Source organism: Eptesicus fuscus, chromosome 8 (assembly GCF_027574615.1).
Source record: "Eptesicus fuscus isolate TK198812 chromosome 8, DD_ASM_mEF_20220401, whole genome shotgun sequence".
In the NCBI taxonomy this organism is placed as follows: Eukaryota; Metazoa; Chordata; class Mammalia; order Chiroptera; family Vespertilionidae; genus Eptesicus; species Eptesicus fuscus.
Genome location: NC_072480.1, coordinates 74,895,659 through 74,912,517, shown reverse-complemented (window position 1 = coordinate 74,912,517; position 16,859 = coordinate 74,895,659). Strand labels below are relative to the sequence as shown.

General features: G+C 37.7%; 1 protein-coding gene across 2 annotated transcripts in view; it reads left to right on the top strand.

Moving 5' to 3' along the window:
* The window catches only part of TUBGCP3 (tubulin gamma complex associated protein 3), an 86,487-nt gene that overhangs the window by 44,873 nt on the left and 24,755 nt on the right, over positions 1-16,859 (top strand). For both annotated transcript variants that reach the window (XM_028148815.2, XM_008143924.3), the window contains exons 12-16: positions 5,720-5,830; positions 6,438-6,546; positions 11,687-11,876; positions 14,163-14,298; positions 15,382-15,450. In XM_028148815.2, coding sequence (XP_028004616.1) covers positions 5,720-5,830; positions 6,438-6,546; positions 11,687-11,876; positions 14,163-14,298; positions 15,382-15,450 — 615 coding nt within the window. The remainder of the gene's footprint in view (positions 1-5,719; positions 5,831-6,437; positions 6,547-11,686; positions 11,877-14,162; positions 14,299-15,381; positions 15,451-16,859) is intronic.

Below are 16,859 nucleotides of genomic sequence, written 5' to 3'. Positions count from 1 at the left end.
CTGCGGGGTGACTGGTGCTGGTCGGGGCCTGTGGCCTGGGGGCAGCTCCTGTGTTGAGTGTCTGCCCCCTAATGGTCAGTGCATGTCATAGCAACCGGTCGTTCTGCCCGTCATTCTGATGTTTGGTCAATTTGCATATTAGCATTTTATGTAGATAGATTATTGCCTTTTGAATAAACTTGGCAGAGCTGTATAGGATAGGGGCCTCTACCAGGAGCAGGAAAAGAAGAGAAAAATTAAAAGTACGATCTCTTGCTTTCAAAATTTGAAAATTTTCTAGATTGCTTCAAATGTTTATTTAAATGCTCTAATCTCCATTCTTGAATTAGAAGGTCAGTGAACTATAGATAATGTAAGGATTGCTTTTGGGATTATCTATCTCTGTGAATCCATTCAGCTCTCATTATTTTGTTCCTTTTATACTTTTGCTGATAATTATTGAAATTTAAAGGTTTCCCATATACATATTTTATTGTTTTGGTCCTTTTGTGCTCCACCACTGAACTAGTGTAATTTATCAGTTTACCTTGTCAATTTCCTTTTCACGCTTCCTCTCGTTCAGAGCCATTTTAGCTTCTCTAGGTGTGGATCTCTTGGTATTTGCCTGCAGGATTGACAGATTGAAGTTGGGTCTTTTGTGGTCTGTATTAATGGATCTGGTTCTTAGAAACTAAGTTGCTTGCTAAGGAAATTAGCCCCTTCACTTCTGTTTTTAGTAGGGAGGCCTTGGCATTTGTCCAACAGTTAATGAGAAATCGTGGTACAATTATGCTTTATTTTTCCCCTCAGTTCTTTCTGTGTTTGACATAATGCTGAAAATTAAAGAACCTTGAGTGGAAAATGCATCAATAAAATAAAAGCATATTGCAATTATATTCTGACCTTGATTTTTCCTCTATAACTATATATTTTTCACAGGATTAATTAAATTCTAAGATGTACCTATTCCTCTCAGTGTTTGCTACTAGATGTTTGCTAGTAGAGTAATTGCATGCTACTTTGCCCTCAGATGAAGTGATGCTTTCATAACTTCTAAAGAAGACAGAATTGTCTGAGGTTTTTATCTTTTAAATTAATTTTTCTTATTGTTCATACTGATAAAAATCCTGCTGCACTCCAACTCTAGGATAAATTGGTGTGTTGTCTGTAGAAACTAGCTCTTCTGTCTAACTGAATAACAGATAAATACACTTTATATGTAATTAATCTGTTGAATGGCAAGCTGCAGAGCAGTCATAGCATGGTGATTGAGTAACCTTTTAGATTAGTACTCCTAGTGGGATTATAACATGTTTATATTTAAGTATATGGATAATTTAAGTATGTTAAAGTGATGATAGTCTCCTTATAGTAGTATTGTTTATCCTGCAAAAACATCATTATGTGTTTAAAATTAGAAAGGGGATATAAATTAAAAGATAAAGATCAATAAATACTTTAGTAATTTAAATTAGTGCCTAATGATAAGAAATTTGAATTGAAAATAAATGTAGCGATCTCATTGTGGTCATAAAAATGGTGGCATTTATTCAAATGCCTACTTATAATAGAGACTGTACAAAATTTATACCATCTAGCCCTAACTTACAAGGATCAAATATAAGACTTTGACATCATTAAAAATTCTGTTTCCTTAAATATTTACCCTTTTATATTCGATTTGTGTCAACAGAAGAAACATCTTTTTTAGTTGGTTGCCCTAGGAAATTGTAGTTACTAAAAAAATTCCTACTGGTATCATATGTTTACTCGTTGGCTTGAATTACTCCATTTTTTTGAACAATATTTTTTTATAATTTAAAAGTATTTGTGCAGTTACAAAATTTTTGAGCATCTAAACAGTAGAAAATTAAAATTTATTAGTAATCTCATGATAAACAGATAACCTCTGTTAATATTTGTATATATTCCTTTTTCTAGTTTTACTTATATATTTCTGTATCATACCATGTATAGCATTTTGTAAACTTTTTTACATGAAGTAAATAATGGAATTAATTTCATGCCATTAAGTATTATTCTTTTATACCAAGTCTTCAAATGTAATCTCTGAAACTCCTGAGTAGTACATAGGATTATATGTTTTTGTGGATATATGCATTTTTCCTGGGAAAAAGATCTGTACTTGTTATCTGGTTCTCAGTAGTGTTTATGATAGTTAAGAACAAACTTTAGTCTGGCTGGCATGGCTCAATGGTTGAGCATTGACCTATGAACCAGGAGGTCAGGACACATGCCCGGGTTGCAGGCTTGATCCCCAGTAGGAGGTACACAGGAGGCAGCCGATCAATGATTCTCTCTCACCATTGATGTTTCTATCTTTCTCTCCCTTCCTCTCTGAAATCAATAAAAATATATTTTAAAAAAGAACAAACTTAATTTTAAATGACTACATAGTAATGTTTTATAATTCATTATATATTTCCTTGCTTGTGCCCTGACCAAAAATATTATCCCAGTAGTGCAAGGATGATAATTTATTCAGAATTTCATCTATATTCGCAAATGAAACTGACCTATAGTTCCATTTTGGATATTTTATCAGATTTTGCTAGTGTTATATTGGATTCATAAACTGTAGCATTCTGTACATTTTTCAGTGATTTGGAATACTTTAAATAACATAAGAATGATAACTTAAAAAGTAGGCTCTAATTTGTTTTTATTATACTTCAGTTTTAAAAGTCTGGGTTTTAAATGCCTTAGTGATAACATCTACACATATTGCTCTTTTTAGAGTCTCCCTTCTCCTTTTTCTTGGGTTAACTTTGGTTATTTAAATTTTGCAAGGAAACCATTAATTTTGTATTGCTATGAAAATAATAAAAACATTTAAAAATTATTTAAATCCACTTAGTACCTGTGGACACACCTTCCTAGTCAGGTTTGTGTGTTTACCTGTTTGTGATTTGGAATTTATTAAGTATCACCAAAAAGGCACATTGGGTATGTTATGACTTAAATGGATTTATAGTCCGCTTGGGGAATCAAACCGCCATGTATAGCATAGCCAGTGCTGAGCCTCAAACTATCCAGCTTCCAGCTGAAACAACTGTCAGGTACTGAGGTTGTGGTCCAATGCCATTTCTTCTTAAAAGGAACTAGAGCTCTTTGGAAAATTGACTGAATCTAGGTCTGGTGTAGAAACAAACAAGATGAGCCAAGAGCACCTAAACCACAAGCAAGGAAGACAACTCAGGTGAAGTCTGAAGAACTCAGGAACCAGCTTGAAGATGCTCCCATCATCCCAATCAGGATAATAACTAATGGATTGAAACTCCAGATATATGTAAATTCATGTTCATGATGATAAAACAAAAAGCTAATTGGTCACCACTGGAGGATGGTAAATAAAAACATTATCAAATTTCTCCTCTTGATCTTTTGATATAATCAAATTTCCCCCCTTTTAATTTATTGATATAATGATAATTTCTGATGAGACATTCCTAGCTCAGAGAAAAGGATGGTGTATTAAGTAAAAGTTGCTGACCTAGCCATTAAAGAGAAAATTCTGTCTAGAACAGTGATGGGCAACCTTTTGAGCTTGGTGTGTCAAACTTCGCCAAAAAACTGAGCATATCTCGGGTAGTGTGTCACTTTGAGGAAAAAACATTATTTCGAAAATGTTTCATCCTCAGGAGCAGCAAATGTTTCATCGTGGCCGCATGTCATCAGAAACGGCTACGTGTGTCAGTGCTGACACGCGTGTCATAGGTTCGCCATCACTGATCTAGAAGGAAACACAGATCCCTTTATCACATTTTATCTAAGATAAAGATTGAAGGAAAGAAAGATCTAAATAATAAAAACACAATTGGAATACTAAAAGAAAATAAGGGAGAATATTCTGTAATCTGGGAATGGGAAGATCTTAGGAAGACAGGAAACTCAGAAGCTATAAAGGAAGACATTTACCTACAAAACACAAAAGTAGAACAAAACATAAACATAGAAAAAAACATAAACAATGGCAAATAATTAACTTAGAAAAATTAAATTTGTAATACTTAATGATTCACAAACGGTCACCATCCTCTATAATAAAAGGCTAATATGCAAATCGACCGAATGGTGGAACAACCGGTCACTATGACGTGCACTGACCACCAGAGGGCAGACACTCAACCCAGGAGCTGCCCCCTGGTGATCAATGCACTCTCACAGGGAGCGCCACTCAGCCAGAAGCCCTAAGCCAGGCTCATGGCTGGTGAGCGCAGCGGTGGTGGCAGCGCTAAGCCATCAGTTGGACTTCTCCCGAGGGCTCCCGGACTGTGAGAGGGGAGCCCTTGCAGTGCAGGAATTTCATGCACTGGGCCTCTAGTACCTAATATAACAGTCTGTTGCTAAAAAAAGACAAGGTCAAGGATCTAAAAAGAATCACAAGAGAAGAAAAGCAACTGGCAATCAGCATTGTGAAAACATTCCCAACTCCTTTTGTTGTCAGTAAAATTGCAGTATAAGCAACCATGATTTTGCTTACCTGATTGGCAAAATCTAAATGAGCAAGGATGCAGGATATCGAGTATCCTGCTGGTAAGAATATTAATCGACAGCTATTAGGAAAGGAAATTGGCATCTATAAAAAATAAATATTTGACTCACCAGTTCAGCTATTAGAAATTGAGTTTAGCCCTGACCTGTTTGGCTCAGTGGATAGAGCATCGGCCTGTGGACTCAAGGGCTCCAGGTTCGATTCCGATCAAGGGCATGTACCTTGGTTGCGGCCACATACCCAGTAGGGAGTGTGCAGGAGGCAGCTGATCGATGTTTCTCTCTCATCGATATTTCTAGCTCTCTATCCCTCTCCCTTCCTCTCTGTAAAAAAATTCTATAAAATATATTTTAAAAAATTGAGTTTATAGAAATAAAAGCACAAGTCTATTAGGATATATGACTAAAAAATGAGACTGGCCTCATTGGAATAGCAAACGAACTGGAAATGATAGCAATTTAGTTTTCTCCTTACCATTCCTTGTTTTTTCTGATGTCAACTATCAGGCTGGTTTGTTGGGGAAGCAAATGTAAGAAGCGTAGTAGAAGGGACAAGCTTCTCAGCATGGGTGGTTCTTGGGCAGAGCTACAGGGGAAAGTCACTTCCTGTTGTGTCATTAGGTACACTAGTGCTGGCCATTTCCCTATGTCATGGTTGGCCTGTAGCCGACAGTCTGAGCAGAGTATGTTAGCCTCGGCACCTCTGAGCAGTCTGAGCAGAGTATGTTAGCCTAGACTCTGGGGCTCTGCAAGAGAGAGCCACAGAGGGCTGGCTCACTGGTAGAAGGAGAGACAGCTGAGTAGATGGAAGTAACAGACGGAAAAACCATGAAGCAGGCATGAATTGAATATTCAAACAGCTTTAGTAGTCGGTATGTTTTTACTAAGGTCTGAAACGGATTCAGTAGTCCTCATACTTACTAGTAGATCTTCGATGTTGCACAATAGAGGCCGTAATTGATGAAAATAATGAAAATCATGAGTCTTCAAGAAAGAGCTTAACTTGTTCTTGTTATACTTTGGTTTTAAAAGTCTGGGAAATATGTGATTACATTTGGGGAGATCTATCCAAAATACTTTTAAAACAAATTTTAGTATATAAATGGTAAGTTTCCCTGCATCCGGAGAACTTTGCTTTCTAGAATGACATTCTTTGATATTGTTGTTTGACAATATTTTGCCATGCATATTGCTTTTTAATGTTTCGATGCCTCTTTGTTTTCAGTTTTTTGTAGCATCAGATCCTACAGTTAAAACAGATCGACTGTGGCATGACAAGTATACTTTAAGGAAGTCAATGATTCCTTCATTTATTACGATGGATCAATCTAGGAAGGTAGGATTAGAAGAGATTTTTGGGATTTTGATATTTTAATGCTATTTCTACCTGGATCATGTGACAAAACTCATCTTCAGTTAAAATTTTGTTGCATTTTAGGGTTAGCATTCTTTTAAAAAAAATTTATCTTTATTGTTGAAAACATTACAGATGTACCCTCCCTTTATCCCCCTCATTAACCCTTTCCACCTGGAACCCCACACCCCCCACGACTTCATCACACTATTATCTGGGTCCATAGATTATGCATATGTGCATATAAGTTCTTTGGTTAATCTCTCCCCACTCACCCACCCCAGCCTTTCCTCTGAGACTCATCGGTCTGTTCCATGTTTCTATGTCTCTGGATCTATTTTGTTCATCAGTTATTTTGTTCATTAGATTAGGATTAGCATTCTTGATAGTATATATTAATTGGATACATCAACATAATATGTGTTTGTTAATGTCTTTTCAGTTCCTAGAATTCATACCATCCCACATGTTCTTGTTATTTAATTTTTAATCAGTAGTTAATTTATTTCTTAAGAATATTTGTTATAGTTGGATGATTGACCATTTTAATTTTATATAAAGGTGACTCTAGGATATTTTCCTTTTTTAGGTTCTTTTGATAGGAAAATCAATAAATTTCCTGCACCAGGTTTGTCATGACCAGACACCCACTACAAAGATGATAGCTGTGACCAAGTCTGCAGAATCACCCCAAGATGGTAGGATGATGGTGGTGGTTGTGGTGATGGTGGTGGGATTGTGATGATGGCGGTGGTGGTGATGGTGATAATGATAATATATATTGCTTGAAGTACTTTTTGTTCAATAGGACTAACACATTTTCCAAATTATTATCTAAAAATACCTTAATACACAGATAATGTGTATAAAATGTTTATTACTATTTAAATGTTGCTCCCCTTTTTATACAGTTAAACAATAAGTGGTGGAATAGGTGTAAACTGTTTTACTATTTTTTAATCCTCACCAGAGGGCATGCTTAGAGAGGGGAAGGTAGAGAGGGAAGAAAAGAGGGAGGGAGGGATGGAGAGATGGAGAGAGAGAGAGAGAAGAGAGAGAGAGAGAGAGAGAGAGAGAGAGAGAGAGAGAGAGAGAAGAAAAAACCACTGATTTGAGAAAGAAATATTGAGAAACACTCACCAGTTGCCTTTAACCGGGGATCGGCCCTTCATCCCAGAAATGTGCCATGTTCGACAGCTGAACCAGCACCCTTTTGGTGCACAGGACATTCAATCAACTGAGCCACTCTGGCCAGGTATGCATTACTTTTTTTAGGTAGTGACTGTATGCCAAAATAATATAAAGGAAAAAATGGTAGCCACACTTTGAAACTCAGAGGCTTATCCAGAAATCAGCAAGGATTTACAAGTGTTTATTGTATTGAAAATGTTACGTATCTTTCTGCCTGCATTAAATGACTTATGGTTATTCCTCATTCACTGCTGTTTTCTATTTTTTCCATTTGCTGCCTGCTTCAGCCTCAACAATTTCATGGTATTTTGTGTCTTGGCTATATTTGCTATTTAGATTGTCATCTTGGTTCATTCAAGTTTACTTTTCATATGACATTGTGGTAGCTATAGGGGAAATAATATAAATTCTCCATGGCTGTGCCTTTCATTAGCTTATAGTCTAAATGTGTAATAGAGACTGCTTGAACCTGAGTCTTGTTTTCTTGCCTTCCTCCCTTAACAACATGAGCTTCAGCACCTGTTCCAGCTTCTCTACAAACTGCTGGACCCTGGGCTCCGTGCAGTTGCTCAGCCACTGGGCCCAGCCAGCCAGCAGAGGGGTCAGCATCTATGCAGGTGCTGGGGACTTGAGCTCCCAGATCTCTGTCTCTCATTCCACCAGCATGTGGGGCAATTGGGGGTCGTAGGGCCTGGTTGCGGAGATAGCTGGGGGTCTGGCAGGCATCAGGGGCATCCAGAGAAAGAAGGAGGTTATGAAATGCCTGAATGACCACCTGGCCTCCTACCTGGAGAAGGTGAGAGGCCTGGAGGCTGATAGTCGGAGACTGCAGAGCAAAATCCAGGAACACCTTGAGAATGAGGGACCCAGGTCAGAGATTGGAGCATTATTTCAAGACCATGGAGGACCTGAGGGCTCAGATCTTTGCACATTCTGTGAACAAGGCTTGCATCTGGGTGACACCCTAGACAACAGCAACTCTATACAATCCAAAAGACCATCTCCTGCAGGATTGTAGATGGCAAAATGGTGTCTGAGGTCAATAACACCAAAGTTCTGAGGCACTAAAGGCAGCAGAAGTGGAGTACTCCTTGGGGGGGGAGGGAGTAGGAAGCCATTAAAAAGTTCAGAAATTAAAAAAAGTAATGTGCAGTAGAATAAAGTAATAAAAGGAAGAAAGTGATAAATGAATTGGGATGTACAGATAAAGTGTTTTAAGTATGTAATACAGTAGAGAGGAATATTCTTAGTTGTAGAAACCATATAGATCACTGTATAGATAACCACCGTTCTACGGTTTGCTTCTCTGAGTTTAACTATTTTACATTTTACATATAAGTGATATTGTACAATATTTGTCTTTCTGTGTTTGGCTTATTTCACTTAGCATAATGTCCTTCAGGTCCATCCATGTCACAAATGCCAATTGCCTTTTGTAAGGCTAAATAATATTCCATTGTATCTATATACTACTTTTTCTTTACCCATTCATCTGTCATGGACATTTAAGTTGTAATTGTAAATATCTTGGCTATTGTAAATAAGGTTGCAGCGAACATGGGAGAGTAGGTTCAGAATCTTTGAGATTCTGATTTCAATTCTTTTGGATAAATATCCAGACATGGAATTACTAGATCATATGGTTGTTCTGTTTTTTATTTTTTGAGGAACCTTTATACTGTTTTCCATAGTGACTGAATCAACTTACATTTCCACCAGTAGTGTACAAGGATTCCCTTTTCTCCACATCTTCACCAACATTTGTTACTTCTTGTCTTTTTGATAACAGCCATTCTAACAGGTGTGAAGTGGTATCTCATTGTGGTTTAATTTGCCTTTTCTTGATTAGTTATGTTGAACATCAATTCATGTACTTGTTAGTCCAGTGTGATTTTCAGTATCTTAGAGAACTCACTAGGGCAGACTTTCAGAATGTATTAAAAATGTAAATTTTTACAAATGGAATCATAAGATATGCCTGAATCATTCTATATAATAAAAGCCTAATATACTTAGTGTCTGGTTGTCTGGTCTTCCATTCAACCAATCAAAGTATAATATGCTAATGATATGCTAAGGCCGCTCAACTGCTCGCTATGACGTGCACTGACCACCAGTGGGCAGACAGTTGACCGGTTGACCAGTCGCTATAACGTGCACTGACCACCAGGGGGCAGGCACTCTGACTGGTAGATTAGCTTACTGCTGTAGTCTGGCCAATCTAGACTGAGCGAGATGGGCCGGACACACCCTGGAGACCTCCTGCGGTCCCTCCCTGGCTGGCCAACCTCCCATGTCCCTCCCTGGCCCCGATGGTGCACCAGTGGGGTCCCTCGGCCTGGCCTGCACCCTCTCGCAATCCGGAACCCCTTAGGTTTCAGCCCGATCCTGCTCAATGCAGGAGCTGCCTCTTTGTGGTCAGTGTGCTCCCACAGGGGGAGTGCCGCTCAGCCAGAAGCTGGGCTCACGACTGGCTAGTGCAGCAGCGGTCCCGCCTCCGCAGCAGTCAGACATCCCCCGAGGGCTCCCGGACTGTGAGAGGGTGCAGGCCTGTCTGAGGGACTCTCGCGCCCCCCCCCTCCCAAGTGCATGAATTTCATGCACTGGGCCCCTAGTTAAGGAATAAGAATGTACAGGGAAGCTCTGGATGGTATGTCTTCTGCTAGGCCTGTGGTTGGCAAACTGCGGCTCGCGAGCCACATGCGGCTCTTTGGCCCCTTGAGTGTGGCTCTTCCACACAATACCATGGCCTGGGCGAGTCTATTTTGAAGAAGTGGTGTTAGAAGAAGTTTAAGTTTAAAAAATGTGTCTCAAAAGAAATTTCAATCGTTTTACTGTTGATATTTGGCTCTGTTGACTAATGAGTTTGCCGACCTCTGTGCTAGGCCACTTGGGGCTAAAACTTTTAAACTTTTTCTTTGGAATGAAAATCCTTAATGACTCAAACAATAGTATAGTAAAAACATTTCTGGGAGAAAACATTTGGATTTTTAAAACTACATAGATCAACAGAAATATACACTTTCTCCTCCTTAAACTAGATACACAGCTCACTGAGTAGTGTCCTCATGTTATTGCATCATCATACTTCCCCTTCTACAGAAAATAGGGTATATTTTCCTCAATGTGGGCACCCTGCTTTTCCCATATTAATGTGTAATTGGAATAGTGGCAATGCTAAAATAGGTCCTTCTTTTTCTCTCTCTTTCTCTTTCCAATTTATTATGCATCGATTTAGAAATATTTGCCTATACAATTTTTTATGTTTATAGTTCCCTATTTCTAGCACATACTTATACATATGTACATAAATGCACACATGGAAGCCTAATGTACTTTGAATTTTCTCATTGAATTGTATAGCTTGTAGTTTGTTCCACCTCTGCACATAAAAATCTATCCTACTCTTATTAATGGATGTGTTATAGTCCATTGTATGTTTGTATTTTTCTTTTGTTTTTAGTAATTCTTGTTGAAAGTATTACATATGTCCTCCTTTCCCCCCCATTAGCCCCCTTAAGCCCCCCCCCCCCAAACACACACACACACCAGGCTTTCACCACCCTGTTATCTGTGTCCATGGGTTATGCATATATGCATACAAGATCTTTGGTTGATTGCCTCCCACCCACCCTCCCCCGCCTTCCCTCCGAAATTTTACACTCTGTTCCATGCTTCCTAATCTAGGTTCTTCTTAACGGGTCTATTATTTTGAAGAACAAATAAAAACAATTCTAAAGTCTTCTGATATTTTCAAATTGATAACAGGTAGTGGGGAAGACTTAACCTAGACTCTGCAGACCTTGCCTCTTCTTGTTTAACTTTGAAAGTAGTGTTCTACCTTTTTTGAATCTTAGATTGTTTCTTGACATTGGGATTATTTGCTAGCTCAAGTGTTATTATGGTTTTTATATAAAAGTAAGTATTTAGATATAAGTGGTTTTGTGATATAAGTTAGCATTAAAAAGCATTGTTAATCTTTACCTATGATTTCTTTTCAATTTAAAACTGTGGAAATGATGTGTGTTTTGTTTGTTTTGTTCTTTTTTACATTATTGCTTACAGTTAGGCTTCTTTGTTGGTGACAGTCTCCTCTTATTACATGTCCCTGGAAAATCTTCAGATCTTTCCTTAGAGTTTACTCTGATACTCTGATATGGCTGCATGACAGCAGCACCTAACCTTTACATGTGTTTCATAATCCACAAAGCTCATTATATGTGTCGTTTTGTTTATTCTTCAAACTAGTTTTGAAATGTCAAGGCATGTGTAGGTGATTCAACTTTGACCCGCCCTATTATCTTTGTACTTTTCAACAAATTGAGATTTTTTTGAGTTAGTTACATTGTAGGAGGTAATTTGAACTTTTAAAAAAATCTGTGAAGTGATGAACGGTGCTGTTAGGGGTCCTTCCGTAGGTCACAGTGCAGATGTCTGCTGTAAATCTAGCCAGACATCAGTATTTTCAGTTTCTTGGGCTCGGGACTCTAGTTTGCCTCCCTGACCATACACGTGACCTGTTTGGGCTGCCACCAATGCCATTTGCAGGCATTGGCAATGACTTGTGTGTGTGTGTGCCTTCAGTTTTTCTTTTGTTAAAATACAAATTACGTATGTATGTGTACTTTTTCCTTTTGTTCTTTACAGCTGCAGACTTATTCACAGATTTGGAAAATGCATTTCAGGGGAAAATCGACGCGGCTTATTTTGAGACCAGCAAATACCTATTGGATGTTCTCAATAAAAAGTATAGCTTGCTGGACCACATGCAGGCCATGAGGCGGTACTTGCTTCTCGGTCAGGGAGACTTCATAAGGCACTTAATGGATTTGCTCAAGTATGAAAACCATTTTGATTTTCATAAATATACAGTAGATCTCGACATGATAAGAGTCTTACAATTTTTGTTTAAAGAATAAATGACATTAGAGGGAAATTTGTTGAATTTCTATACAACATATGGTAAGATAAAATCGGGAAAAGAAAATTGTCACGTTGTTGTGTTAAAGTGTCTTTATTTTTGTTTGTTCTGTGCTTTGTTCTCCGGAGAAGCCTGTGCACTTCACAAACACTGTGGCCCTGGCAGTCTAGTGTACGAGGAGCACACACCATAGTCACAATTTGCTTAGCTTAACTTTGAAGGTAGTCGTTAAAAGAAAATGCATTTTAAGACTGAATTTTTTAGTTTAAATTGTTTCTTCTAAAAATAACTCAGAAAAACAACTATTACTACTCTTTTTGTTTTGTTACATTAATTAAATGTGCCCTTCCCCTCCGTTCATCGAGATGTAGACAGCTCTGTACCAGAGCCCATCATGCTCCTGGCTCTAGAGTAGACAATTAGACCCTCTGGATGCAAGCCGGGGCTCCCAGACAGCATGGTGAGAGTGAGCATGCGCATGTGGGCCACAGCACGGGACTAGTGATTTTCCCAGGCATATAAGAATGGAAATTATTATTATTGTTTTTTGGTGTTCCCTTTAGGACACTTAAAAAAGTATGTTACTTTTCAATCATATCTGTGCTAATCAAGCAGTTGTTTCGGAGTCCCTTCAGGGGCTTGTTGAAATGGATCGCTGGACCCACTTATAGAGTCAGGTTCTATAGATCTGGGGAAGAGCCCAAGAATGTGCATTTCTAACAAGAGCCCAGCTGAGGGTGATGTTGCTATGTGAGAACCCTTATTTCAGTCCCATAAGCTCATGTAGCCCCACCTCTTAATAGAAATCAGGCTAGTTATGAAAAATAATCTAGATTTGGGGGCATATATGACAATAACTGACCTCATGCTCATGGGTAATGTTGTTTGATTGATTAGCTCATGAAAGAGTTGATTATTACCTGCTAAACATAAACTCTGTGATTATACTTACTCAAATAGCATGTCTGCACTCTAAGTAGAGAAGGGGTTGCTAGTTAGTTAAATATTGGTCATGAGGCCACTGCCTGTTGGAAGGGTGAGGGTGATGAGTTTTTAAGGGGAAATGTTCTTTAAATGCCAGAAGGCTAAAATGGGAGTACGTGTGAGGATGTGGGATGAGCAGACCCATAGGTGTAGATGTTCAGGTTGACAAAGAGGTAGAGATTAGCAAGGGGTTTCTTACAGTTTAAAGTTAAAGCAACATTTAGAGGATGGCAGTAATACAGATCAGATCATTTAGCTGACTAACATATTAAAATTATGGTAGGTGTTAATATTTAGAACGGGCGGGAAACGTCTGGCCCGAGGTATGTATTAGGCCTGCAAAATCATTTGGTCTGGCCCTGCCAAGGCATTAGGGAAGAGTTAATTAAATGCTTGATCAAATATAGCAGGCTAATTTTTAAGTTGATAATTTTGTGTGGCCCACGAATGATGTTATGAATATCCAAATGGCCCTTGGCAGAAAAAAGATTCCCCACCCTTGATTTAGAGCATCTCATTTTTGGTATTAAATGAAAAATTTATTTCTTCTCAACGGCATGTTTTAAGTCTAGTTTTAAAGGGGAATGCCATCAGTGTCTCACTTGCCTCAGATTTATTTGAATGAAGCTAAGGCCCCTTTTCACCTGTCCTGCCTGATCTTTTAGCGCTGTGAAGGCCTGCAGTGGATATATGCACATGTGGGGATGATTGGCTGCGTTCTTAACTTGGTCACCTCTTGGTCACAGTTTCATATTTGGAAACTGAGATATTAGTAACCCTTCAGGAATGTTTACTGATAATGCAGTAGTTTTTAGCCTTTAGAATCATGACACTCACCTCTATCTCATTGCTTTGATTTAATGAAGACCCTTCCTTCCATTGGACCCATGTAGGAAATTACACTAGTTCATGCTACTATTGGCCAGCCTCTAGTTAGAAAATGTTATTTGTTAACATGGATGGCACTTTTAAATATTTTTCATTTAAGCTGAATAAAAATTAATTTTTTTTGAAATTTTAAGGAAATACTTTATTTTCTCAAATTCTTGGTGAAATCCTATTTACAGTTAATTCTGGGAAGGTTTTGTTACCATGTCATATTGGTTCTATTTGTCTTTAGTTTTTACAACTTGAACTCTTTTTATAATTTTAAGTTTCTACACAGTTCATTAAGAATTCAAGTAACATTTTCTTTTTCTTTTAAAAAAATCTGTTAAGACCAGAACTTGTCCGTCCAGCTACGACTTTGTATCAACACAATTTGACTGGAATTCTTGAAACTGCTGTCAGAGCCACCAACGCCCAGTTTGACAGTCCTGAGATCCTCAAAAGACTGGATGTGAGGCTGCTGGAGGTACTGTCGCTCCAGGTTCTGTACAATCTGCACAAAGCAGTGAGCTCTCCCCGACCAGCACCTTTCCCCTGATGTTGTTCATGTTGTTTAAGGCACGCTAGTCTAGTAGGGAAGAGCCATTACTGAAAGACTGGGCAACCTGAGTTTGAATCCCCGCTATGTCGTCTGTTATGGCATCATCTTAGACAAGTCACTGCCTGTCTACACCACACTAGGTTTCAGTTCTCACCTTACAAAGGGCTCTTGGGCAGAGAACATGCAACACTTATCACAGTGCTTGGCGGCTGTCATGGATGCCCAGTAAATTGAGGTACTGTTAATAGTAATGTTGATAGGAGGCACAGAGATGAGGTAGAATGATAATAATATTTATCAAAAATAGATGTTTTTAGCCCAGCCAGCATGGCTCAGTGGTTGAGCATCAACCTATGAACCAGGAGGTCATTGTTCGATTCCTGGTCAGGGCACATGCCCAGGTTGCGGGCTCAATACCAGTGGGGGATGTGCAGGAGGCAGCTGATCAATGATTCTCATCATGGATGTTTCTGTCTCTCTCCCTCTCCTTTCCTCTCTAAAATCAACAAATATATACTTAAAAAAAAAAAAAGATGTTTTTAGTTTTAGTTTGATAGAAGATAACGTTTCTTAGGGAAATGAGTATCATAAACATCAGATACTGTTTGCTTAGCTATGATAAAGGACCATTAGCAGAACCTGTTGGGTTTTTAAAAATATATTGGTTTTTAAGGATTTGGAACATATAAGGCAGTAGGTTTTGTCATAAAGGAATGGTGATGAATTTTAAATACTTTTCTAATATTCATTTAAAAATATTCCATTCATTCCAAAAATATTTGTAGAGCATCTGCTGTGCACCTGTCATTGTCTAAATGCTGAGGATCCAGGAGGTGACAAAGAAATGCAGTTCTCCGCTATCATGCAGCTAACACTCAAAACTGTTGAGCAGTTTTTAAAAATCGGGTTTTATTTTATTGCCTTTACTTTGAGGATTTGACTAGTTTGTTGGCATTAAGCTTAACACTGGTGGTGGTAAGTCCTGCCGTTGTTTGTTTTTGCTCTTAGGTGTCTCCAGGTGACACTGGGTGGGATGTCTTCAGCCTGGACTACCATGTTGATGGACCGATTGCAACTGTAAGATCATTCTGAGTATTTTTATAATAGTCACAGCTATTTAGATTGCTAAGCATTTTGCTGTTTTAGAATTGGCTTTCTTCTGTAAGAACTTCTAACTAAACTGATCCCTTGACATTTACGATATACTCAAGTGAATGAATATTTAAGCCCAAATTGTGTGTTTTAAATAATCATTAATGAGTGCTGAAATGGTGTGTTATTTTAAGAATTCTTAAAAATATCAGTTGTTCCATCACAGGTTTCAGCAAGTATTTAATAAATGGATATTCATTTTGTTCCATTATTCTTAGACTGTAGTAACTAATTTAGGATAACTCGAAAGGAACTATAAAATGTATTTTAGGGAAATTGTAGTTTTACTTAGATAAAATTTGATATTTAGTATTCATTTCAACTGATGAGGAAATAGCAGCACTGTTCATAGTGCTTTTACCATGCTTAAAGGAAAGTACTGTTTCTTTTAACAGTTACCAGGTCATGAAAGATTGACCAGCAGAATTGCCTTTTTAGGGCCTGCAATTTAAATGCCCCTTCTTAAGTGCTCATTCTTTCTTTATTCAGACTGGCATGGAATCTCCTTGGCCGAGATACCTCTTTGAACTTATTTCAGCCATTTTTATATCTGAAATATTGAGAAAGGACATTCTTTTATTTTTTTAATTATTGGGAAAAGTATTCTGTTTAGAAGTAATATATTTTGCGTCTAAAATTTCTCCTTAGTGGTTCTAGCAGAGTTCTGACTCCATGGCTGTTCTGCCTCTCAAGGGATAAGCCACACATGCTGCTAAAATACTTTCATCAAAGCCATTCCCTCCCTCTTTTTACTTCCAAGTTAACAGATTTGCCACTGGCAAATGGCTCTGTCGTGTCTACTGTGAATGGTAGCTACTGGTGCAGTTCTTTTTACAAATAAGTTACTAATGTTTAAACTTTACCAGATCAAATCTACCAGATTTTAAATGTGTAACTGCTCGCAAATTTAATTTTTGGTCATATTCAAATTAGTTTTTATATATTTTTTTGTTATCAACCTCATACAACAATTTTTCTAGTTTATCAACACATACATTTTTAAAAATGATACCTTTACCTAGCAAATGCTAATTTGGTCATTTTGAAAGTCAATTTTCATATTTTAAGAATTCAAACTTGTCTTAGCAGAGTAAACAATAAGCTAAGTTACTAAAATATTTAAAAGATAAATACCTTGATCATAAATCTCAAACTCCATATTTTAAACACACTTATTTTTTTAGAGAGGCATGGAACAGGCCAAGGATAGGAATAAAATGTTTTCATCTTTGACTTATATCCTAAACAGTTTTAAATAATTTTAATATCCAAAACAGGATATTTTAACAAATTATTTAAATTAGAAATTTTCATATTATCTAATTTGTTAACGT